General features: G+C 41.3%; 1 protein-coding gene across 50 annotated transcripts in view; it reads left to right on the plus strand.

The window, feature by feature from the left end:
* Positions 1-26,443, plus strand: part of GTF2I (general transcription factor IIi) — a 107,322-nt gene that overhangs the window by 32,746 nt on the left and 48,133 nt on the right. For 6 of the 50 annotated variants that reach the window (XM_051809545.1, XM_051809523.1, XM_051809525.1 and 3 more), the window contains 8 exons: positions 588-650; positions 2,352-2,453; positions 6,546-6,611; positions 10,348-10,449; positions 20,142-20,207; positions 21,308-21,409; positions 23,021-23,083; positions 24,767-24,868. The exons of 2 other annotated variants lie outside the window; for them this stretch is intronic. In XM_051809545.1, the coding sequence (XP_051665505.1) occupies positions 588-650; positions 2,352-2,453; positions 6,546-6,611; positions 10,348-10,449; positions 20,142-20,207; positions 21,308-21,409; positions 23,021-23,083; positions 24,767-24,868 (666 nt within the window). The remainder of the gene's footprint in view (positions 1-587; positions 651-2,351; positions 2,454-6,545; positions 6,612-10,347; positions 10,450-20,141; positions 20,208-21,307; positions 21,410-23,020; positions 23,084-24,766; positions 24,869-26,443) is intronic. 42 more of the 50 variants (XM_051809524.1, XM_051809528.1, XM_051809540.1 and 39 more) reach the window with 28 other exon arrangements.

A 26,443-nucleotide genomic window follows, 5' to 3' on the forward strand; every position in this document is an offset into this window, starting at 1 on the left:
TAGCTGCCTGTAGTTTTTTAAACTTTACTGCAGTTGAATATAAATTGCTGTTTCTCACACCGAGTGTTGATAGGCCTAATCCTGTTTGTTTTGTTGGTGCACATGGCCTCAACAAAAGCCTTTGTGATCATGAATTTCCCTCCCGTGTTTCATTATTGGCCTTGCAGCCTGTTATGGTGGTCATTACAGTGCAACAGCCAGAGGCTGTGTAAAAGGTAAAGAAATGCATAATCTGTGGTGGCACACAGCCTTTGTTTATATTTTCAGTAATCCTTGATAACAAAGAGAAAAATATTGATGATTGTATTAATCCTTCTAAGCCAAGAACAAGGGATTTCCTACTGTCCTTGCCACCAACTCTGCACTGCTGCACACGTGGTTTAGCAAGTGTAATCCTCACCTCCTTACCCTCGTCTGGAATTGCTTCAAGGCTTTTGGTAAAATATCTTTGCTTCTGCTTTTGTTGCCTGCAGTGAGTGCCAGGGGTTTCTCTGACAAATGTTAGTTTCAATGCAGAATCGTGGAGTGTTTGGTTAGAAAACCCTTTTCTGTGTCCATCATTCAGCAGCCCTGTTTTCCCCTTTCAGCTTCCTCCCAGCATGACTCGTCAGAAACACGTGAGAATCCTGAGGTCGAGGTCACTCTTGAAGGTCAGTTCAGTGGTTCATTGATTTCAGTCTGTTGGACATTTTTATATTCAAAAAATGCTTTCCAGTGCCTGGGTTACTTGTCACTGAATAAACAGACTTATGTGCCAGTGTTGACTGCAGCTTGGATTGTGCACTGCTTGGTAAACAGACCTAGTCCAGAAGTTTTATAAAGCTACAATATGCTGAAGGATATTGGACTTCCTGGGCTGGTTTTGAAATGATGCCAGGCAGCAGTTTGCATCTTTCACGTTCATTTCAAGTGTTGGTAATGAAGAATACTCCTTGAACACACAGGATGTTATAACTTTCATTCATTCTGAAGAACACATTGTTTTGTAAGCACACTGTAGTTATATAAAATTTCTGGTGAACACTCGCTTCTGGGAAGAACTGTACCAGAACAGAAGGGCTGTGTCACAGGTGGCATAAGTGAAGCCTCAATTTATTTGCCTCATAGCGATAAATACGAGAGAAAAACCTTTGTACTTGCCACTTGCCTTTCTCATCTGAATGGCACTAAAGCCACTGCCCAGTGTTGCTGTTGTTTTCAGTCTAGGATCTTGGTTGGGAGTCAGCTCTGTTTCTTGTGTTTGTGGATTACATGTCCTGTGGCTGCTTTAAAACACTTTTGAGAGTGACTTTGCAGTGCTTGTTTCTGGAATTCAATTAGGATTGAGACCACCCAATTAGCAATCTAGGAAATAGGCAAGGGCATTTAGGACAGAAGCTGACACTTCTGGCGTTACTTTTACCTTTTTGTCATCCAACAATAAAATAACTCTCAACAATAAAATAACTCTCAACTCTCTTATTACCTCAACAGAAGAGGTAATAAGAGAGGAGTCATTAAGTTCTGTGTATCCGTAAAGGCCTTTACGCAAAAGTAAAAATGGTCTGAAGGGGTTTTGTCTGACGGAATATAATACAACTGCATAGGTACAAGGTGTGTCAATATGTCAAGTTATTCTTGCGAAGCAAACTCCTAGGTACCTGCTATTCTTTATGTGAAATTGATTGTCTTTGTCTGTTGAAATGGTTCATTTTCCATTAAGGTTGCAGGTGTTGGGAATTGGACAGTCTTCCTAGCTCAGGAACCTAAGGAGGATAGGGTTGGATTGAGAAGTGACTGGCTGAGTAGCAGCTCACGCAAAAATTCCTGCATTTGCAGTTTTCCTGTCTGTCCATCTGTGTGTGTTTTAGGTGGAGTTGACCTGTTACATGAGTTTTCATTTGTGTCCATTAGTTTTACAGAGCTTTGAGCTCTTCAAGACAAAACTTAGGTACTGTTGTTGCGAGACTTTCTAGTGGAAGGGTACTACTTCCAGTTAGATAAAAAAAATGTAGTCAATATCTGCACAGTTTATTTCCTGATTTCCTTTTGCTGTTGCATGGTCATTTTATGATTGTGAGGTTTGCAGTCATGTTTCAAAACACAATGTTGTTTTCCTTAGGAAGTACAGAAGCAGCTGTGCTTTTTGCTATCTTGTGCCTTACAGAGTCCGTCTTGCACAGGTTGTTCCTACAGGGGTAGGAGGAGGAGCTTTCTAAAGTTTCTCACATAAGTAATGTGTTGCACAGTTTGGTGCCCTGATAAGCCCAGTCCAATACTTGCATTAGAGCTTTGAAATTCAAAGCAGTTCCAGCATTGCACGTGAGTTGTCTGGACATTGAACCAGTGTTCAATTTTTATGTTTCTTTAAGATGATGATGACTATCTGCCCCATAACGAGAGACCAAAAAGTGCCCAGTCAACTAATGGAGCTGACAATTCTGGGAGAAGAAAAGCGGAAGAGTGCAATGTTGGTAAGTGTAGAGTGAGATACACGCAGGTATCCCCCCAAAATGCCAAGGCATTGGAACGATCCCAAAAAAGGTTTATTTCCAAGGTAAGAACACAAAAACTGACAAAACAAAATCTGCCCCAGCTGAGGAAAATGCTGGGCCTGAGAAACTCCTGCCTCCTGATCTCTGCCAGGCTTGTTTTCTTCTCTGGCCTCCTCCCCCCAGGCTCACCGCCAGCATGGCCTGTAACACCCATGAGGGTTTCTCTCTCCTCAGCCCAGAGAGAGAGACTGCAGCTTTTTCTCTGGAATGCAAAAGGTGAAGGGAAGGGAAAACATCCAGTTGTTTTTTAAAGTGTACTCTTGGGCAGGAGGGACTACCTTAGGGAAAACAAGTTCTAACTCCTCGTTACAAATTCTTCTGAAAGGGTACCACCCCTACAGTAAGATAAAAATATAACATCTTTTTTCGCTCTGCTTGGTTTTATAAAAAGATATTATGCTGCAGGAGCGAGACACACCAGTGCAAGCATTCATTTAAGAGCTCAGGGCTCTTTGTAGATGTATTGCAGGAGTATAATCATCATCATAGGCTACCTCTGTTGCTTTTAGTTCTTCAAAGTGAGCATGTGAATGGACACACAGAAAGCTGGGATCTTTTTGGTGGTGTTCTTTCATGATCCCTTAAGTAGAGTTCTCCACAGAAATGCACCCACACGCCGTGGTTACTCTGGTTGAAGACGCTTCCCCGGGGATTTTTTGGAAGTCCTTTACCTCTCCTTTATTCCTTTGTTTGTTTTGGTTTCTGGACACATAGCCCATTCATCTGTCTACTTTTATAGTAGACAGCCTAGTCAGGTATATGTTTTTTACCTGATATGTATAAAGGAAGCCACCAGTGTTCAGATTGCAGTGAAGGAACAGATGTGGAAACACCGTTAGAAGATCAGAGATGTGAAATGGGTTTTTTTGTGAGAATAAATTAACGTAATCGGTTGGGATTTTTTTACTGAAATATTTGAAAAGGTGTCATCTTAGTTGGAGTTGTACTTCTTCTCCAGCCACATTTCTCTTTTCATATTTCCGCAAGGTTGTCTTTTGTGATTTTGGTTTTGTTTTAATCTTTTAAATCACACCACTCTGGGGCATGCTAGAATCTTTTATTATTTTTTTTAAACTCTTCTGATGCTCTCAAAGTGTTCTAAGCAGTCAGTTGATGTGACAGTTATTTTTGTGACCTGTGCTGGTTTAAAAGTAAACCGGCAGGAGAAATGAACCCAACTCAAGAGAGATTACAAGTCAGAGTTACAATTTACTAAAAAGATTACAATAAATAGAATGATAGAGCAAAAACTGGTTTTACCCCCCAAAGGCAGCTGTATTACCCAGCCCCCTGTGACAAGAAGAGAATGGTGTTCATTTGCTGTTACCACGTGGCCCCCCCGGGTGCAAAGTAAAAGGAAAGGAAGCCTGTTGGTCCAGATGATGGTCGCAGTTCTGCAGAAGTAATGACTGCCGTCTTGTGGAGAGTGGCAGTCAGAGTCCTGTTGAAGTTCTTGTCCTCCTCTGGATCCGAAGAGTGGTACCAGAAGTCCCAAAGCTGGAGGATTATATATTCTCAGGTTCAGGTGGGAATGCCTAGTACATCCTCCAGGGCAGGAAGTTTCACAATGGGTGATTTAACTCTGTGAGTCCTGGGATATTTTTGGAATCTTTGATGGCCTAGGTCATTGCAGCTGCCTATTATGCCCATCCCTTATGGCCCAATAGCAGAGATGACCCTCTCAGGCTGGGTGTGAAGGTGCTAATGCCTCCCTGGAGGGGAGTTATCACAGCTGAGTCACTGGTGTGAAGACAAAAAATCACTCACCTGCATCTCAGGGTTCTTCAACACCCAGTTTGTTGCCTGAGGTGTCAGGTGTGCCCTGGACAGCTGCTGCAAATGGTCCACTATTACCAGTCCATTAGAAATGACACAGAGGGTGTAGAATACAGAGTTTTGGTTATACCCACATAGTGATAAACAGGTCAAGACCTTAAATCATCTTGTCTGGGAGCTGCTTTATGCTGATGACCTTGCCCTTGTTGCCCACACAGAAGCAGCTCTGCAGCGTTTAACATCCTGCTTTGCTGAGGCTGCTGAGCTCTTTGGGCTGGAAGTCAACTTGAAGAAGACAAAAATTCTCTATCAACCTGCACCTCAGGAAGTCTTCCATCATCCCCATATCACCATTGGCCAATCAGAGCTCAAATCAGTCCAGTAGTTTAATTTCCTAGGTAGCCTTATCTCCTCTGATTTTAAGACTGATGGAGAGATAGACAACAGGTTAGCAAACTCATATAGTGCTTTCAGAAAACTCCATAAAAAAGTATGGCATAATAAACACTTGAAGAAAAACACCAAGATCAGTGTTTACAAAGCCATAGTGCTGTCTACTCTATTATATGGATTTGAATCATGGGCCATTTACTGCCACCACCTGTGTCTCCTAGAAAGCTTCCATCAATGCTGTATCTGTACAGTCCTTAACATCCACTGGTCAGATTATGTGGATGGTCAGATAATGGTCAGATCCATACATCTGTTCTTGAGCAAGCAGCAGTCACAAGTATTGAGGCCATGTTGATGAGAACACAGCTGCGCTGGGCAGGACACGTCTCCAGGATGAAGGACCAACCACCGCCTCCCTAAGATCTTGCTTTATGGTGAACTGGCCACCGGCTGCCATAGGAGAGGAGCCCTGAAGAGAAGATACAAGGACTCCCTGAAACAACATCTCATCCTTGGCCATATTGATCACCATAACTGGTCCACTCTGGCCTCCAATCAGGAGTTCTGGAGACACACCATCTGTAACGCTACTGTTTCCTTTGAGAACGCACGCAGGATCACTCTTGAGGAGAAAAGACAAGGCAGAAAGAATCGTGCCTTGCAGAATACACCATCGAAGGAGTCTTTCTGCTCTTGCCTTTTGCAATCAGACATGTCTGTCTCATATTGGCCTTATTAGCCACAAGTGTGCTTGTAACAAATGTGGATAGAACCTTTCTCAAATCTTTGTTCGCGAAATTAAACCCTGATGATGATGATAAACACGTCCAGGCCTCTGTAACTAGGACATGACCGTACTTTATGTTCCCGTCTACTAAAAGAAAGACCACCTAATTCTTTTGGTTGTTGTACTTTGCATTTGGTAGTTATCCACCCAGCATTCACTCGGAATTAGAGCAAAACATCATTCCCTGTTTTCCATGGACGGGATGATCTGTTTGACATAGTTCAAATATACTCCAGTTAAGGTGTCTCAGGAGATGCTGCTGAACGTCTACTATAGACAACATCACGTGAAGGGCCTTTGAAGCAGAGATTCCTTCCAACTTGCTCCCAAAGCGATATCATACTCCATCTTACGGAGATCTGAAAGCAGATGCTCTTGAAAATGCACAAGTGCAGCATTACTGTGCCAGAATAAGTAAAACACGTTCCTTCATACCCTGCTGCTTAATGTTGGTATAGTTTCTGATCTAGCTGCCTGTAGTTTTTTAAACTTTACTGCAGTTGAATGTAAATTGCTGTTTCTCACACCGAGTGTTGATAGGCCTAATCCTGTTTGTTTTGTTGGTGCACATGGCCCCAACAAAAGCCTTTGTGATCATGAATTTCCCTCCCGTGTTTCATTATTGGCCTTGCAGCCTGTTATGGTGGTCATTATAGTGCAACAGCCAGAGGCTGTGTAAATGGTAAAGAAATGCCTAATCTGTGGTGGCACACAGCCTTTGTTTATATTTTCAGTAATCCTTGATAACAAAGAGAAAAATATTGATGATTGTATTAATCCTTCTAAGCCAAGAACAAGGGATTTCCTACTGTCCTTGCCACCAACTCTGCACTGCTGCACACGTGGTTTAGCAAGTGTAATCCTCACCTCCTTACCCTTGTCTGGAATTGCTTCAAGGCTTTTGGTAAAATATCTTTGCTTCTGCTTTTGTTGCCTGCAGTGAGTGCCAGGGGTTTCTCTGACAAATGTTAGTTTCAATGCAGAATCGTGGAGTGTTTGGTTAGAAAACCCTTTTCTGTGTCCATCATTCAGCAGCCCTGTTTTCCCCTTTTCAGCTTCCTCCCAGCATGACTCGTCAGAAACAAGTGAGGATTCTGAGGTTGAGTTCTCCAATGAAGAAGGTCAGTTCAGTGGTTCATTGATTTCAGTCTGTTGGGCATTTTTATATTCAAAAAATGCTTTCCAGTGCCTGGGTTACTTGTCACTGAATAAACAGACTTATGTGCCAGTGTTGACTGCAGCTTGGATTGTGCACTGCTTGGTAAACAGACCTAGTCCAGAAGTTTTATAAAGCTACAATATGCTGAAGGATATTGGACTTCCTGGGCTGGTTTTGAAATGATGCCAGGCAGCAGTTTGCATCTTTCACGTTCATTTCAAGTGTTGGTAATGAAGAATACTCATTGAACACACAGGATGTTATAACTTTCATTCATTCTGAAGAAAATGTACTTACATTGTTTTGTAAGCACACTGTAGCTATATAAAATTTCTGGTGAACACTCGCTTCTGGGAAGAACTGTACCAGAACAGAAGGGCTGTGTCACAGGTGGCATAAGTGAAGCCTCAATTTATTTGCCTCATAGCGATAAATACGAGAGAAAAACCTTTGTACTTGCCACTTGCCTTTCTCATCTGAATGGCACTAAAGCCACTGCCCAGTGTTGCTGTTGTTTTCAGTCTAGGATCTTGGTTGGGAGTCAGCTCTGTTTCTTGTGTTTGTGGATTACATGTCCTGTGGCTGCTTTAAAACACTTTTGAGAGTGACTTTGCAGTGCTTGTTTCTGGAATTCAATTAGGATTAAGACCACCCAATTAGCAATCTAGGAAATAGGCAGGGGCATTTAGGACAGAAGCTGACACTGCTGGCACTATTATTACCTTTTTGTCATCCAGCAATAAAATAACTTATATTACCTCAACAGAAGAGGTAATAAGAGAGGAGTCATTAAGTTCTGTGTATCCGTAAAGGCCTTTACGCAAAAGTAAAAATGGTCTGAAGGGGTTTTGTCTGACGGAATATAATACAACTGCATAGATACAAGGTGTGTCAATATGCCAAGTTATTCTTGCGAAGCAAACTCCTAGGTACCTGCTATTCTTTATGTGAAATTGATTGTCTTTATTAAAATGGTTCATTTTCCATTAAGGTTGCAGGTGTTGGGAATTGGACAGTCTTCATTGTCGCAGGGTATCTATCCTTTTGTTAGGTTTGGTTGGTAGAAAAAGCAAACACACAGAGAGAGTTGAGACAAGAGTTGTCTGCTGCGTTAGCGCAGCAACCTCGTTTTTTGAGGCAGCCAATCCACACTTTACCGCACACTTTTTCTAAACGTAAATCCTACAAAGCACCAGAGTACTAACACCTGCAATTTTGAACACAGCCAACATCTCTGTCCTTGCACATTCCATCCTGCTTATCATCTTTCTAGTCAACACCCGGCTTCTCAAGGCTGCTCTCTTTATGGGAACAAATTAATTAACTTCACTGCTCTCATAGGGAGGGCGTTATACCATACGATATTTTAAGCTCGTCAACTTCTAGGGGCTCAACGTACCCGCCGCCTCCCCCCACACTTAATAGCTCATGAACCTAAGGAGGATAGGGTTGGATTGAGAAGTGACTGGCTGAGTAGCAGCTCACGCAAAAATTCCTGCATTTGCAGTTTTCCTGTCTGTCCATCTGTGTGTGTTTTAGGTGGAGTTGACCTTTTATATGAGTTTTCATTTGTGTCCATTAGTTTTACAGTGTTTCGAAACTGGTTTTAGCACCTTTGAGCTCTTCAAGACAAAACTTAGGTACTGTTGTTGCGAGACTTTCTAGTGGAAGGGTACTACTTCCAGTTAGATAAAAAATGTCGTCTGTATCTGCACAGTTTATTTCCTGATTTCCTATTGCTGTTGCATGGTCATTTTATGATTGTGAGATTTGCAGTCATGTTTCAAAACACAGTGTTGTTTTCCTTAGGAAGTACAGATTTGTTCTCAGACAACTGCAAGAGAAGGGTAGGGAACAGAATAAAGGTCTCTATGTAACCTTTGTCGACCTCACCAAGGCTTTTGATACTGTGAGCAGAAAAGGTCTGTGGCAGGTTTAGGTTGTCCCCCCAAGTTCCTTAGAATGATCATCTCACTCCATGAGGATCAGCACGGCCAAGTCAGATATGGCAACACACTTTCTGAGCCCTTTTTAATTAAGAATGGTGTGAAACAAGGCTGTGTTCTCGCTCCTACCCTATTCACAGTCTTCTTAAGCATGATGCTCCAAAGTGCCACGTCAGACCTCGATGATCAGGATGGTATCTATATCCGATACCGTACTGATGGAAGCCTGTTCAACCTAAGGCGACTGAAGGCCCACACTAAGACCTTAAACCATCTTGTCTGGGAGCTGCTTTATGCTGATGATGTTGCCCTTGTTGCCCACACAGAAGCAGCTCTGCAGCGTTTAACATCCTGCTTTGCAACGCTGCTGAGCTCTTTGGACTGGAAGTCAGCTTAAAGAAGACAGAAGATCTCTATCAACCTGCACCTCAGGAAGTCTTCCATCATCCCCACATCACCATTGGCCAATCAGAACTCAAATCAGTCCAGTAGTTTAATTACCTAGGTAGCCTCATCTCCTCGGATTTTAAGACTGATGGCGAGATAGACAACAGGTTAGCAAACTCATATAGTGCTTTTGGAAAACTCCACAAAAGAGTATGGCATAATAAACACTTGAAGATAAAAACCAAGATCACTGTTTACAAAGCCATAGTGCTGTCTACTCTCTTATACGGTTCCGAATCACGGGTCATCTACCGCCACCACCTGCGTCTCTTAGAACGCTTCCATCAACACTGCCTCCGTACAATCCTAAACATCCACTGGTCAGATTATGTGACCAATATATCTGTTCTAGAGCAAGCAGCAGTCACAAGTATTGAGGCCATGTTGATGAGAACACAGCTGTGCTGGGCAGGGCACGTCTCCAGGATGAAGGACCAACCACCGCCCCCCTAAGATCTTGCTCTATGGTGAACTGGCCACTGGCTGTCGCATTAGAGGAGCCCTGAAGAGAAGATACAAGGACTCCCTGAAACAACATCTCATCCTTGGCCATATTGATCACCATAACTGGTCCACTCTGGCCTCCAATCAGGAGTTCTGGAGACACACCATCTGTAAAGCAGCTGTTTCCTTTGAGAACACACGCAGGATCACTCTCGAGGAGAAAAGGCAACGCAGAAAGAACCGTGTATTGCAGAATAAACCATCTAAGGAGTCTTTCTGCTGTGCCTTTTGCAATCGGATATGTCTGTCACGTATTGGCCTTATTAGCCACCAGCATGCCTGTAACAAATGTGGATAGAGCCCTTCCCAAATCTTCGTTTGCGAAGCCCAGCCATGATGATGACAGAAGCAGCTGTGCTTTTTGCTGTTTTGTGCCTTACAGAGGCTGCCTTGCACAGGTTATTCCTACAGAGCTAGGAAGAGTGTAGCGGTTAGGCCCTTGTACAACAAGGAATGAATGATGCTCCTCGTGCGGTGGTGAGACAAAGAGGATTTATTCAAACTCGCGCGCTCTTTTAACCTTACATATCATGTGACTTTCTTAACCAACCAGTTTACTAACTCTGGGGCATGCTCCTTGGGCTCTGTACCTGGGCACATCCTCTGTACCACCTTAGCCACGCCTCCTACAGAAGAGGAGCTTTCTAAAGTTTCTCACATAAGTAATGTGTTGCACAGTTTGGTACCCTGATAAGCCCAGTCCAATACTTGCATTAGAGCTTTGAAATTCAAAGCAGTTCCAGCATTGCACATGAGTTGTCTGGACATTGAACCAGTGTTCAATTTTTATGTTTCTTTAAGATGATGACGACTACCTGCCCTGTAAAGAGAGACCAAAACGCACTAGGTCAACTAATGGAGCTGACAATTCTGGGAGAAGAAAAGTGGAAGAGTGCAATGTTGGTAAGTGTAGAGTGAGATACACGCAGGTATCCCACCAAAATGCCAAGGCATTGGAACGATCCCAAAAAAGGTTTATTTCCAAGGTAAGAACACAAAAACTGACAAAACAAAATCTGCCCCAGCTGAGGAAAATGCTGGCCCTGAGAAACTCTTGCCTCCTGATCTCTGCCAGGCTTGTTTTCTTCTCTGGCCTCCTCCCCCCAGGCTCACCACCAGCATGGCCTGTAACACCCATGAGAGTTTCTCTCTCCTCAGCCCAGAGAGACTGCAGCTTTTTCTCTGAAATGCAAAAGGTTTTTTAAAGTGTACTCTTGGGCAGGAGGGACTACCTTAGGGAAAACAAGTTCTAACTCCTCGTTACAAATTCTTCTGAAAGGGTACCACCCCTACAGTAAGATAAAAATAAAGCATCTTTTTTCCCTCTACTTGGTTTTATAAAAAGATATTATGCTGCAGGAGCGAGACACACCAGTGCAAGCATTCATTTAAGAGCTCAGGGCTCTTTGTAGATGTATTGCAGGAGTATAATCATCATAGGCTACCTCTGTTGCTTTTAGTTCTTCAAAGTGAGCACGTGAATGGACACACAGAAAGCTGGGATCTTTTTGGTGGTGTTCTTTCATGATCCCTTAAGTAGAGTTCTCCACAGAAATGCACCCACACGCCGTGGTTACTCTGGTCAAAGATGCTTCCCCTGGGATTTTTTGGAAGTCCTTTACCTCTCCTTTATTCCTTTGTTTGTTTTGGTTTCTGGACACATAGCCCATTCATCTGTCTACTTTTATAGTAGACAGCCTAGTCAGGTATATGTTTTTTACCTGATATGTATAAAGGAAGCCACCAGTGTTCAGATTGCAGTGAAGGAACAGATGTGGAAACACCGTTAGAAGATCAGAGATGTGAAATGGGTTTTTTTGTGAGAATAAATTAACGTAATCGGTTGGGATTTTTTTACTGAAATATTTGAAAAGGTGTCATCTTAGTTGGAGTTGTACTTCTTCTCCAGCCACATTTCTCTTTTCATATTTCCGCAAGGTTGTCTTTTGTGATTTTGGTTTTGTTTTAATCTTTTAAATCACACCACTCTGGGGCATGCTAGAATCTTTTATTATTTTTTTTAAACTCTTCTGATGCTCTCAAAGTGTTCTAAGCAGTCAGTTGATGTGACAGTTATTTTTGTGACCTGTGCTGGTTTAAAAGTAAACCGGCAGGAGAAATGAACCCAACTCAAGAGAGATTACAAGTCAGAGTTACAATTTACTAAAAAGATTACAATAAATAGAATGATAGAGCAAAAACTGGTTTTACCCCCCAAAGGCAGCTGTATTACCCAGCCCCCTGTGACAAGAAGAGAATGGTGTTCATTTGCTGTTACCACGTGGCCCCCCCGGGTGCAAAGTAAAAGGAAAGGAAGCCTGTTGGTCCAGATGATGGTCGCAGTTCTGCAGAAGTAATGACTGCCGTCTTGTGGAGAGTGGCAGTCAGAGTCCTGTTGAAGTTCTTGTCCTCCTCTGGATCCGAAGAGTGGTACCAGAAGTCCCAAAGCTGGAGGATTATATATTCTCAGGTTCAGGTGGGAATGCCTAGTACATCCTCCAGGGCAGGAAGTTTCACAATGGGTGATTTAACTCTGTGAGTCCTGGGATATTTTTGGAATCTTTGATGGCCTAGGTCATTGCAGCTGCCTATTATGCCCATCCCTTATGGCCCAATAGCAGAGATGACCCTCTCAGGCTGGGTGTGAAGGTGCTAATGCCTCCCTGGACAGCTGCTGCAAACGGTCCACTATTACCAGTCCATTAGAAATGACACAGAGGGTGTAGAATACAGAGTTTTAGTTATACCCACATAGTGATAAACAGGTCCATGTCTCTGATAAAGTCGAAACGACCAAAAGGACACAGATATCCGACATAGTCCAGGTGTAAGGTGATCAGGAAGCTGTTTATTGCTCTCAAGTGTTTCTTTTATACTCTTTGGACACTATCGTGCCACAACCCAATTGGTCAAAAGTCTCAAGCACAAAACACTGTATATGCTTTAATTGGTAATACAGAAGACACTGCACACACTCTTATTGGTGACACTGAAGACACTGTGCATGCTGTAACATGCTTTTGGTGACACTATACACATTTTGATTGGTGACCTTTGGTCTGGGCTGCATTACGTTTGTTCCGTCCTGCATTACAGTAAATATTTCCTTTAAATTGTTTAAATTCCTCATCACTAATTGCCAGGTTGCTGACAGGTTCTCTGTCAACCCCGACAATTCCCCCTCTTTTTTTATTTTATGCCAGAAAGATGGCTTTGACAGTCTATTGCGGGTCCCTTTGCAACAGGCTAATCAAGCAAGGCACCAACAATGGCAACCCCTGATCCAAAGGTAAAAAGAAACACAGCAACAACATCCCACCAAGAAAGAATCCAGAGAGCTCGTCCACCATTCAAAACAAGGATTCATTACAGTCCGAGAGATCCATGTTAAACATTCCCTCAAAGTCTCAACACTCCAATACAAAAGCATTGTTAAGTTCGCACACACAGATATTGTAACACATATATATCTACACAGTCTCTCTCTGTGCTGGTTTAAGAGTTAACCAGCAGGGGAAATGAACTCAACTCAAAGGAGAGATTATAAGTCAGAATAACAGTTTATTAAAATAAATACAGTAAGTACAATTATACAAACAAACAATTGGTTTTAACCCACAATACCCAAATGTATAACCCAGCACCCTGGGGCATGAACAAAGTGGTGTTCCTTGGGCCCCCCCTTGAGTCCAAAGTAAAGGAAGAGGGGAAAAACCTGCTGGTGGGAGAGCTGTTGCAGTCTGGTCAAAAGTGGTGATTGCAGTCCAGTTGAGGGTGGTGGTCTCAGGCTGGTTGAGAGCGGTGAGCTGCAGTCTTCCTCTGGATCCCACGAGTGGTAGAAAGGTTCTGAAACTCCAGGTTTATATATTCTCCAGTTCAGGCAGGAATGGTCAATCCTTCCCTCAGAGCGGGGAATTCCATAAAAGGGTATGAGGACAGGAACATCCCCCCCCCCCAGGCAGACCCCCCCCACCCCCGACAGCAGTTTCTGGGAAATGGCATGGAGGGCCATAGAATACACAGTTTTGGGCTATACCCATCCAGTGATGAATCGGTCCCAGCTGTTCTAACTAGGACACTCTCATACAATCTCCCTTCAGTCATTCATTGGTGGCCAGGTCAGTCACTCTTCACTCACGCATAGCTGGAATTTCTATTATACTTTTACATTTTAATTACACAGTTTACATTTTAAGTAGTTATTGGCTGTGTACTTCTCAGTTTGTCATCTTTGGCAGTCATGTCTAACAACTGTTCCTGGCTTGAAAAGGAATACATACAAGGAATATAAGGCCTAACAAATTTAAATGAGTTGTATTCTGATTTATCATCTGTTGATGCACCTGCATAGTCTCTTTCCCCCCTTTTTATATTTTAAAATGTTCATTTGATGCGTAAAATGTTTTCTTGACAACAGTTTGTCCTATGAGTGAGTTAGGAATCTCCGCATATCTGTATCTTGCAGTAATTTGATTTTTCTACGCAGCACAATAAAAACAATGTCATTTGAGTTAAAAGAATATAAGAAAGTAATGCCCGTACACCTTCAATTTCCAACCAAAATGTACCCAATTTGTTTCACAACCGAAGTTCCACTGTTATAACCATTATTTGTTATTGATGCTATTTCATTTTGGGTACTAACTGCCAGTTAAGTCAAAGTTAAGAAGACAGTAGTACATACAGAGCATTCTAAAGGAGATGATTAAGGAACATCAAGAGAAATTACACATCATGTGTTATATGTGCTACTTGATCTTATTTTTAGTTCCACTTGTCCTGTGGGCTTATTTGCGTAAGTGTTCAAGTCAGTTCACTGTGGAGACAACATAGTCTTGATACTCAGGCCACACAGCTGACTTAGTTATGCAAAAAAACCCCTTATTATTTGGCTGATAGACTTCTTCAATGAGTTTGCTGCAGGGAGACACAAATGTGATGTCAGGAAGGGGGAAAAGGAATGAAAGAAGGTTTAGTTTGCAATCACTGGACTACAGTAATCTGGATTAGGATTAAATTTTTTGAATTACTCTTAATTATTCTTTTAGTAAGCAGACATATAGAAGGGCAAAAAGGAAAAAAAATCAACAATTTAGACCTTTGAATTTAACTGCAACGAGTTAAAGAACTGTTTGAATAATAAAAATCTCAGGAGTTTTTAAACATCAGTAATTTAAGTATAAACGTAAGGTTTTGTCCCTTTACACAGACAACGAACAGTACTGCACTACTAGTATTACAGCTGGTCCCTGTAAGTTAAAATAAAAGGTATAAGATAAAGCTTCTGTCTGTAGTTGAATATTATTGTATCACGTTCTTCACAAAGTTAAAAAGAGACAGTTATTTTAGTGAAAATTTCTGAAATTGCAATGCTCAAGTCATGTGTATTCTGTTTTATGTAAAGTCAGTACTTAAAAGTCCTATTTTTCCTGAGATAGGTGGGACATGTTTGTAGCTTACTGAAATTTAATCTTTAAAGCACTAACATCTATTTTTCCATTAGAAGAATTATCCTTACTTTCACTTTTAACATTAAAGGGTATTAGAAATCTTGCATGGAATGAAGTGCTCTATAAAGCAATTTCCATTCATGTGTAAAATTCAGGGTTATGTTATTCTATTAGTGCATCATCTAATTCTATATTTTTGTTCATCTTTTAGCAACATGCTGTAAGAGCTGTAAATTAATACAAATGGTATTTCACTTCTTGAATTTAGTTACTCATAATTCACATCTTGATTGAATCGAAGGAATATTGTATCAAATATGGATTAAATTAGCCTGTACAATACGTTATCATGGGATCATCTACCCAACAGTGTTAATACTGAAAAAGAATTTCTGAACGTTTACATTCAGTATATTAAGAGAAGCTTCACAGCAGTAGTCACTAAAGGAAACCAAAACAGTTATTAGAATTCATGCGGTGCATTGCAAATAATTCTGTTAAAGAGGTTCATGCCCCCTCACACTGAGTGTAATGTTGTAACTTTTAGAGATTTATGCTGGATGTCTGCAGCATGACATGCACCCCAACCTGCAAGAATTGTTTTAGCTCTGGAAAACCAGCAAATTACAACATTACTTGTCCTTACAGTTTTTCAAAACTTCCTAAACTGTGGAGAAGTTAAACCAATGTCTGAGTTACATGAGTAATGAGTGATTGGCAGCAACACATGATTTCTGTCTATAGTCGGTACCTAGAAAAATGAATAGATAAATCACTATTACAGTCTGCTAATACAGCTCGAAATTCAGTGTCTTCTGTGAGAAGTCAGTCTAAATTGTCTCTGATGTGTGGGACGTAATTAACTCTCGGCTCTTGTTCATCTGCTTTCTTTAGTTGTTCTTCACCTTTAATAAAGACCTCACAAATTTGTTATTAATAGTTCAGTCAGTTTTAAGTGGGTATCCTGGGTAATTTCACAGTTTATCTTTGGACTCAAAGGCCTAGTGATGATTCTGTGTGATGTAATTCTCTCTGTTGGAGATAGGTTCCATGGCTTGGTTCTTTGAATTTTTTCTGGAGCATTCTTCAATCCTGCTTCTCAAATAACATTGGTTAGAACAATCACATTTAGTTTTAGCTCATCTTTTTAGGTCTCTAACTTCTGTATTTCCTTTTACTTTGCTTTTATCAATTTGAACAGCATTTTATCATGTACTGCAGAACAATTCTCTCCTATTGTAAAGTAAAACACACAATTTCAGGAAGGTCACTGTAGCTTCAATAAAAGCAAATAGCAGCTTTCATTATGAAGAAACAGTTGGCTGTTCAAAATCTCAGCATATGGAAATCTTTCAGAGGATGAGATTACTGATTTTGATAAGGGTTTTAGTTGCATAATTGGATTAAATGTAGTTCTGCATCTTTTACTTTTCTATTATCTAGCCACACATGGCTTAGGATTTGAACAGGATTCACAAATTCATAGGGCAGATTCCTGCCTCTCTGAATGTAAAAAATGAAACTGGAGAACAGTCACATCCTTTTAAAATTTAAGCAGTCTCACCCAGCCTCTGAAACTATATGATCAGCTAGGATTTATAAGCAGCCAATTCTGAATTTTTGCTGATATTTATGTATTTTTCTGGGATATGCGTGAAAACTTTAAACATCTTATTTAAACAAAATAGGTGTAACAGTTTAACTTACATAGATGTATTTAAGAAGTTAACACTCGTAAAGTAGCTTTCAACTTTAACAATTTACATAAAGTCACAGTAAAACTCACTCAGGTTGTTTTAAACTAGGGTTTTGCTCATAAGAGTATACCAGGGGATCCAGAATGCACACCTGGCAAAGCAGCAACAGTTCTGGCTTAAGCTTGTCACCTATAACAGGGACACACCTCTGCTGCTTAGCACAGAGTCTAGGACAGATGCAGTTTAAACTTGAAACACTGTCTGTTGTTAGGCATTTTCCTGTATTATATCTTTAGATTTTATCTCTCTTTCCACAAAGGTGGAAACTTCCAGCTAGAAACAGTTCATTTATTTTTCCCTTTTTTTCTCTGGCAAAAACTGCCCCTGTCAAATAAGTTATTTTTGAGCTAGGTATTCCACCAAATAAGTCTATCTTAAGGCTTCCTCAACAATCTCAAAAAACCTATCTGTAAAATACAGAAGCAACAAAAGAATGTTTACAGAGCTGTTTGAGCAGGGGGGGAGAGGGAAGGTAGAGCAGCTGTGCTTAGCAGCTCTGCTGGAGAATCGCTCCTCCCACATACCTTGGAATTTTCTTATCACAGGCAGTTGTCAGCAGTTACTTTAAAAACTCTATTTCTCCATTACATTTATGTATGTATTTTAAAACAATTTTGGTTATTTTAATGAACAACTTCAGAAAACAGTTAGTGAGACTATGTTATGAAATTGTAAGACAATTTCTCTCGCCAATCAGAAGGTTACAAAGTTGCAATTTTTACAAAGTAGGAGAGTTTCACTCCTGCTTTTGAATTTTTCCTGGCAAAGAACTTTGTTTCTTCACATACGCACACACACAGTAACAATAATATTGTGAGCTCACAAAAACACATTCCACAGACACTACAGTTAACACGAGAATTAACAGAAATATCAGAGGTAGTTTTTGCCCCCTCTTTTCTTCCCCCCACGGCAGAGATTGTCTTCTTCAGGCTTCCATGACACCAAACTTGATTTGTTGCATATTTTTTGTATTTTATCTTACACACATTGTGAGACTGAAACAGCCAATTAGTACATGAACAAAAAATAGGTAACTCAGGCTACAAAAAAGCAAGAAAAGGAGGTAGGTGCTGACTTTTAAGTTCAATAGCTTATACAGGGATGGGCCTTGCTGTCCTGTTTTCTGCCCAACCCCCACTGTTCTAATTTATCTCTGTCCCCCTCCATTCACTTATATATCTTGACTTGAATTTCTTTTCTTAGTTGTTTTCTTGGTGGAGTTATCTGGTGGAAAAACTGTTTCTTCTGCAGCAGTGGCAAATGGAGAGGGGGGCGGTCCTTACTTCTTTTCTGTCTCCGGGAGTGAATTATTAAATTTTTCTGCATTTTTTTGCTTGGAGGTGTAGTTCAAGGACAATTTGTTACATCGGCAACCTGCTTATCTTTCTGGGCAACTGCGTTTAAGAGTTTTAGTTCTTATATGAATTATTGCATAGATTGTTGCCTCCCTTACGCTTCTAAATCTTTCAAAGTCTCACAGAGCAAGTGTTAGGCAAACACATGAAATGCAACTTAACGTAGTAGCTTCAAAGCCTTATTTTCAGTACTGTAACAGCACATGTCGTAAATTAAATTCAGCAACCTTGACATTCTTTCGGTTAAGGAGGGATTTCCACGTAGATAGAACTACACTTTCCTCCTTCATTATATGCTGTCCCATTGTTAAAATATTGTCCCCGGTGGCACCCCCATTAGCTTACCTAATGAGGGTTCGAAAAAGTTCAGGTTCGGACCTTTTCACGGGAACCATGCCCACTCTCAAGCTTCACCGGGCTCCGTTCCCCCTGTGCCTTGTCCCACAGGTCCTCTCTCTCTCTCTAGGAGAGAAAATCTCTGCTCTTTCCCCCTCTAGGAGGGAAGTCATGGCAGCCCCTCTCTCTCAGAGTGGAATTCCTCCAAACTCTTTCTCGGAGTTGGAGATAAATCTTTCTTCCATGCTGCAATCACATTGGCGTTTCCATATGTCGCTGATAAAGTCGGAACGGCCAAAATGACACAGATATCAGACATAGTCCAGGTGTAAGGTGATCAGGAAGCTGTTTATTGCTCTCAAGTGTTTCTTTCATACTCTTTGGACACTATCGTGCCACAACCCAATTGGTCAAAAGTCTAAAGCATAAAACACTGTATATGCTTTAATTGGTAATACAGAAGACACTGCACACACTCTTATTGGTGACACTGAAGACACTGTGCATGCTGTAACATGCTATTGGTGACACTATACACTTTTTGATTGGTGACCTTTGGTCTGGGCTGCATTACGTTTGTTCCGTCCTGCATTACAGTAAATATTTCCTAAAAGTTGTTTAAATTCCTCGTCACTAATTGCCAGGCTGCTGACAGGTTCTCTGTCAACCTCGACAGGTCCAGGCCTCTGTAACTAGGACATGACCGTACTTTATGTTCCCGTCTACTAAAAGAAAGACCAACTAATTATTTCGTTTTGTTGTACTTTGCATTTGGTAGTTATCCACCCAGCATTCACTCGGAATTAGAGCAAAACATCATTCCCTGTTTTCCATGGACGGGATGATCTGTTTGATATAGTTCAAATATACTCCAGTTAAGGTGTCATCAGGAGATGCTGCTGAACGTCTACTATAGACAACATCACATGAAGGGCCTTTGAAGCAGAGATTCCTTCCAACTTGCTCCCAAAGCGATATCATACTCCATCTTACGGAGATCTGAAAGCAGATGCTCTTGAAAATGCACAAGTGCAGCATTACTGTGCCAGAATAAGTAAAACACGTTCCTTCATACCCTGCTGCTTAATGTTGGTATAGTTTCTGATCTAGCTGCCTGTAGTTTTTTAAACTTTACTGCAGTTGAATGTAAATTGCTGTTTCTCACACCGAGTGTTGATAGGCCTAATCCTGTTTGTTTTGTTGGTGCACATGGCCCCAACAAAAGCCTTTGTGATCATGAATTTCCCTCCTGTGTTTCATTATTGGCCTTGCAGCCTGTTATGGTGGTCATTACAGTGCAACAGCCAGAGGCTGTGTAAATGGTAAAGAAATGCCTAATCTGTGGTGGCACACAGCCTTTGTTTATATTTTCAGTAATCCTTGATAACAAAGAGAAAAATATTGATGATTGTATTAATCCTTCTAAGCCAAGAACAAGGGATTTCCTACTGTCCTTGCCACCGACTCTGCACTGCTGCACACGTGGTTTAGCAAGTGTAATCCTCACCTCCTTACCCTTGTCTGGAATTGCTTCAAGGCTTTTGGTAAAATATCTTTGCTTCTGCTTTTGTTGCCTGCAGTGAGTGCCAGGGGTTTCTCTGACAAATGTTAGTTTCAATGCAGAATCGTGGAGTGTTTGGTTAGAAAACCCTTTTCTGTGTCCATCATTCAGCAGCCCTGTTTTCCCCTTTCAGCTTCCTCCCAGCATGACTCGTCAGAAACAAGTGAGGATTCTGAGGTTGAGTTCTCCAATGAAGAAGGTCAGTTCAGTGGTTCATTGATTTCAGTCTGTTGGACATTTTTATATTCAAAAAATGCTTTCCAGTGCCTGGGTTACTTGTCACTGAATAAACAGACTTATGTGCCAGTGTTGACTGCAGCTTGGATTGTGCACTGCTTGGTAAACAGATCTAGTCCAGAAGTTTTATAAAGCTACAATATGCTGAAGGATATTGGACTTCCTGGGCTGGTTTTGAAATGATGCCAGGCAGCAGTTTGCATCTTTCACGTTCATTTCAAGTGTTGGTAATGAAGAATACTCCTTGAACACACAGGATGTTATAACTTTCATTCATTCTGAAGAACACATTGTTTTGTAAGCACACTGTAGTTATATAAAATTTCTGGTGAACACTCGCTTCTGGGAAGAACTGTACCAGAACAGAAGGGCTGTGTCACAGGTGGCATAAGTGAAGCCTCAATTTATTTGCCTCATAGCGATAAATACGAGAGAAAAACCTTTGTACTTGCCACTTGCCTTTCTCATCTGAATGGCACTAAAGCCACTGCCCAGTGTTGCTGTTGTTTTCAGTCTAGGATCTTGGTTGGGAGCCAGCTCTGTTTCTTGTGTTTGTGGATTACATGTCCTGTGACTGCTTTAAAGCACTTCTGCGAGTGGCTTTGCAGTGCTTGCTTCTGGAATTCGATTAGGATTGAGACCACCCAATTAGCAATCTAGGAAATAGGCAGGGGCATTTAGTACATTTCTGGCACTATTATTACCTTTTTGTCATCTAGCAATAAAATAACTCTTACATTACCTCAATAGAAGAGGTAATAAGAGAAGAGTCATTAAGTTCTGTGTATCCGTAAAGGCCTTTACACAAAAGTAAAAATGGTCTGAAGGGGTTTTGTCTGACGGAATATAATACAACTGCATAGATACAAGGTGTGTCAATATGTCATGTTATTTTTGCATAGCAAACTCCTAGGTACCTGCTATTCTTTATGTGAAATTGATTGTCTTTGTCTGCTCGTTGTCCAATACTTGCATTAGAGCTTTGAAATTCAAAGCAGTTCCAGCATTGCACATGAGTTTTCTGGACATTGAACCAGTGTTCAATTTTTATGTTTCTTTAAGATGATGATGACTATCTGCCCCCTAACAAGCGACCGAAACGCACTAGGTCAACTATTGGAGCTGGCAATTCAGGGAGAAGAAAAGTGGAAAAGTGCAATGTTGGTAAGTGCAGAGTGAGATACACGCAGGTATCCCCCCAAAATGCCAAGGCATTGGAACGATCCCAAAAAAGGTTTATTTCCAAGGTAAGAACACAAAAACTGACAAAACAAAATCTGCCCCAGCTGAGGAAAATGCTGGGCCTGAGAAACTCCTGCCTCCTGATCTCTGCCAGGCTTGTTTTCTTCTCTGGCCTCCTCCCCCCAGGCTCACCGCCAGCATGGCCTGTAACACCCATGAGGGTTTCTCTCTCCTCAGCCCAGAGAGAGAGACTGCAGCTTTTTTCTCTGGAATGCAAAAGGTGAAGGGAAGGGAAAACATCCAGTTGTTTTTTAAAGTGTACTCTTGGGCAGGAGGGACTACCTTAGGGAAAACAAGTTCTAACTCCTCGTTACAAATTCTTCTGAAAGGGTAACACACCTACAGTAAAGCATATTTCTTCTCTCTGCTTGGTTTTATAAAAAGATATTATGCTGCAGGAGCGAGACACACCAGTGCAAGCATTCATTTAAGAGCTCAGGGCTCTTTGTAGATGTATTGCAGGAGTATAATCATCATCATAGGCTACCTCTGTTGCTTTTAGTTCTTCAAAGTGAGCACGTGAATGGACACACAGAAAGCTGGGATCTTTTTGGTGGTGTTCTTTCATGATCCCTTAAGTAGAGTTCTCCACAGAAATGCACCCACACGCCGTGGTTACTCTGGTCAAAGATGCTTCCCCTGGGATTTTTTGGAAGTCCTTTACCTCTCCTTTATTCCTTTGTTTGTTTTGGTTTCTGGACACATAGCCCATTCATCTGTCTATTTTTATAGTAGACAGCCTAGTCAGGTATATGTTTTTTACCTGATATGTATAAAGGAAGCCACCAGTGTTCAGATTGCAGTGAAGGAACAGATGTGGAAACACAGTTAGAAGATTAGAGATGTGAAATGTTTTTTGTGAGAATAAATTAACGTAATTGGTTGGTTTTTTTTTACTGAAATATTTGAAAAGGTGTCACCTTAATTGGAGTTGTACTTCTTCTCCAACCACATTTCTCTTTTCATATTTCCACAAGGTTGCCTTTTGTGATTTTGGTTTTGCTTTAATCTCTCAAATCACACCATTCTGGGGCATGCTAGAATCTTTTATTATTTTTTTTAAACTTTTCTGATGCTCTCACAGTGTTTTAAGCAGTCAGTTGATGTGACAGTTATTTTTGTGACCTGTGCTGGTTTAAAAGTAAACCGGCAGGAGAAATGAACCCAACTCAAGAGAGATTACAAGTCAGAGTTGCAATTTACTAAAAAGATTACAATAAATAGAATGATAGAGCAAAAACTGGTTTTACCCCCCAAAGGCAGCTGTATTACCCAGCCCCCTGTGACAAGAAGAGAATGGTGTTCATTTGCTGTTACCACGTGGCCCCCCCGGGTGCAAAGTAAAAGGAAAGGAAACCTGTTGGTCCAGATGATGGTCGCAGTTCTGCAGAAGTAATGACTGCCGTCTTGTGGAGAGTGGCAGTCAGAGTCCTGTTGAAGTTCTCGTTCTCCTCTGAATCTGAAGAGTGGAGTGTTTGGTTAGAAAACCCTTTTCTGTGTCCATCATTCAGCAGCCCTGATTTTCCCTTTCAGCTTCCTCCCAGCATGACTCGTCAGAAACAAGTGAGGATCCTGAGGTTGAGGTCACTCTTGAAGGTCAGTTCAGTGGTTCATTGATTTCAGTCTGTTGGACATTTTTATATTCAAAAAATGCTTTCCAGTGCCTGGGTTACTTGTCACTGAATAAACAGACTTATGTGCCAGTGTTGACTGCAGCTTGGATTGTGCACTGCTTGGTAAACAGATCTAGTCCAGAAGTTTTATAAAGCTACAATATGCTGAAGGATATTGGACTTCCTGGGCTGGTTTTGAAATGATGCCAGGCAGCAGTTTGCATCTTTCACGTTCATTTCAAGTGTTGGTAATGAAGAATACTCCTTGAACACACAGGATGTTATAACTTTCATTCATTCTGAAGAACACATTGTTTTGTAAGCACACTGTAGTTATATAAAATTTCTGGTGAACACTCGCTTCTGGGAAGAACTGTACCAGTACAGAAGGGCTGTGTCACAGTGAAACCTCAATTTATTTGCCTCATAGCGATAAATACGAGAGAAAAACCTTTGTACTTGCCACTTGCCTTTCTCATCTGAATGGCACTAAAGCCACTGCCCAGTGTTGCTGTTGTTTTCAGTCTAGGATCTTGGTTGGGAGTCAGCTCTGTTTCTTGTGTTTGTGGATTACATGTCCTGTGGCTGCTTTAAAACACTTTTGAGAGTGGCTTTGCAGTGCTTGCTTCTGGAATTCGATTAGGATTGAGACCACCCAATTAGCAATCTAGGAAATAGGCAGGGGCATTTAGGACAAAGTTGACACTTCTGGCATTACTAGTATTTTTTTGTCATCCAGCAATAAAATAACTCTTACAGAAGAGTTCTTATTACCTCAACAGAAGAGGTAATAAGAGTCATTAAGTTCTGTGTATCCGTAAAAGTCTTTCCGCAAAAGTAAAAATGATCTGACGGAATATAATACAACTACATAGGTACAAGATGTGTCAATATGTCATGTTATTCTTGCGAAGTAAACTATGCCCTTAGTGACCTGGGTGCCTGCTATTCTTTATGTGAAATTGATTGTCTGTTGAAATGGTTCATTTTCCATTAAGGTTGCAGGTGTTGGGAATTGGACAGTCTTCCTAGCTCAGGAACCTAAGGAGGATAGGGTTGGATTGAGAAGTGACTGGCTGAGTAGCAGCTCACGCAAAAATTCCTGCATTTGCAGTTTTCCTGTCTGTCCATCTGTGTGTGTTTTAGGTGGAGTTGACCTGTTACATGAGTTTTCATTTGTGTCCATTAGTTTTACAGTGTTTCGAAACTGGTTTTAGCACCTTTGAGCTCTTCAAGACAAAACTTAGGTACTGTTGTTGCGAGACTTTCTAGTGGAAGGGTACTACTTCCAGTTAGATAAAAAATGTAGTCAATATCTGCACAGTTTATTTCCTGATTTCCTTTTGCTGTTGCATGGTCATTTTATGATTGTGAGGTTTGCAGTCATGTTTCAAAACACAATGTTGTTTTCCTTAGGAAGTACAGAAGCTGCTGTGCTTTTTGCTGTCTTGTACCTTACAGAGGCTACCTTGCACAGTTTATTCCTACAGAAGTAGGAAGAGGAGCTTTCTAAAGTTTCTCACATAAGTAATGTGTTGCACAGTTTGGTGCCCTGATAAGCCCAGTCCAATACTTGCATTAGAGCTTTGAAATTCAAAGCAGTTCCAGCATTGCACATGAGTTGTCTGGACATTGAACCAGTGTTCAATTTTTATGTTTCTTTAAGATGATGACGACTACCTACCCTGTAAGGAGAGACCGAAACGCACTAGGTCAACTAATGGAGCTGACAATTTTGGGAGAAGAAAAGCGGAAGAGTGCAATGTTGGTAAGATAAAAATCAAGATTATTTTTCTCTCTGCTTGGTTTTCTGAAGAGGTGTCAGGTAATGTCATGCTGCAGAAGCGAGACACAGCTGTGCAAGCATTCATTTAAGAGCCCAGGGCTCTTTTTAGATGTATTGCAGGAGTATAATCATCATCATCGGCTACCTCTGTTGCTTTTTGTTCTTCAAAGTGAGCACGTGAATGCACACACAGAAAGCTGGGATCTTTTTGGTGGTGGTCTTTCACGATCCCTTAAGTAGAGTTCTCCACAGACGTGCATCCACACGCCATGGTTACTCTGGTCAAAGATGCTTCCCCGGGGATATTTTGGAAGTCCTTTACCTCTCCTTAATTCTTTGGTTTGTTTTGGTTTCTGGACACATAGCCCATTCATCTGTCTACTTTTATAGTAGACAACCTAGTCAGGTATATGTTTTTTACCTAATATGTATAAAGGAAGCCACCAGTGTTCGGATTACAGTGAAGGAACAGATGTGGAAACACCATTAGAAGATTAGAGATGTGAAATGTTGTTTTTGTGAGAATAAATTAATGTAATCGGTTGTGGTTTTTTTACTGAAATATTGAAAAGGTGTCATCTTAGTTGGAGTTGTACTTCTTCTCCAGCCACATTTCTCTTTTCATATTTCCGCAAGGTTGTCTTTTGTGATTTTGGTTTTGTTTTAATCTCTCAAATCACACCACTCTGGAGCATGCTATAAACAAATTGGGATGGAATTGTTGTTATATTAAATCATGAATGGCATTTGTAAGGTACTCGTCACCCAACATGGCGTGCTTTGATGTGATATGAAAAGTACATCATCCTCCACTGGCTTTATTCTAAGCACTAAGGCTCTCCAGCCCAAGTTGTGTGCTTTTAAAAGCCAGGTTATGGTAGCAGCAGTGCTCCTTCTTGCAAATCCTGTTAGTTTTGCTTTAAAGGTAGCTATGATCATAGTTAAGGGTGCCATCATGGCTGGGCTTTGCGAACGAAGATTTGGGAAGGGCTCTACCCATGTTTGTTACAAGCGTGTTGGTGGCCAAAAAGGCCAATACGAAGTAGGCACGTCCGGTTGCAAAAGGCACAGCAGAAACACTCCTTAAGTGGTATATTCTGCAAGGCATGATTCTTTCTGCATTGTCTTTTCTCCTCAAGAGTTATCCTGCGTGTGTTCTCAAAGGAAGCAGCAGCATTAAAGACAGTGTGTCTCCAGGCCTCCCGATTAGAAGCCAGAGTAGATCAGTTATGTTGATCAATATGGCCAAGGCTGAGATGTTGTTTCAGGGAGTCCTTGTATCTTCACTTCAGGGCTCCTCTCTTACAGCAGCCGGTGGCCAGTTCACCATAGAGCAAGATCTTAGGGGGGCGGTGGTCCATCATCCTTGAGTTGTGCCCTGCCCAACGCAGCTGTGTTCTCATCAACATGGCCTCAATGCTTGTGACTGCTGCTTATTCTAGAACAGATGTATTGGTCACATAATCTGACCAGTGAATGTTTAGGATTGTACAAAGACAGCATTCATGGAAGGCATTCTAGGAGTTGCAGGTGGTGGCAGTAAATGGCCCATGATTC

Source organism: Manacus candei, unplaced genomic scaffold (genome assembly GCF_025592945.1).
Source record: "Manacus candei isolate 608988 ecotype Guabito, Panama unplaced genomic scaffold, ASM2559294v1 h1tg000076l, whole genome shotgun sequence".
Taxonomy (NCBI): domain Eukaryota; kingdom Metazoa; phylum Chordata; class Aves; order Passeriformes; family Pipridae; genus Manacus; species Manacus candei.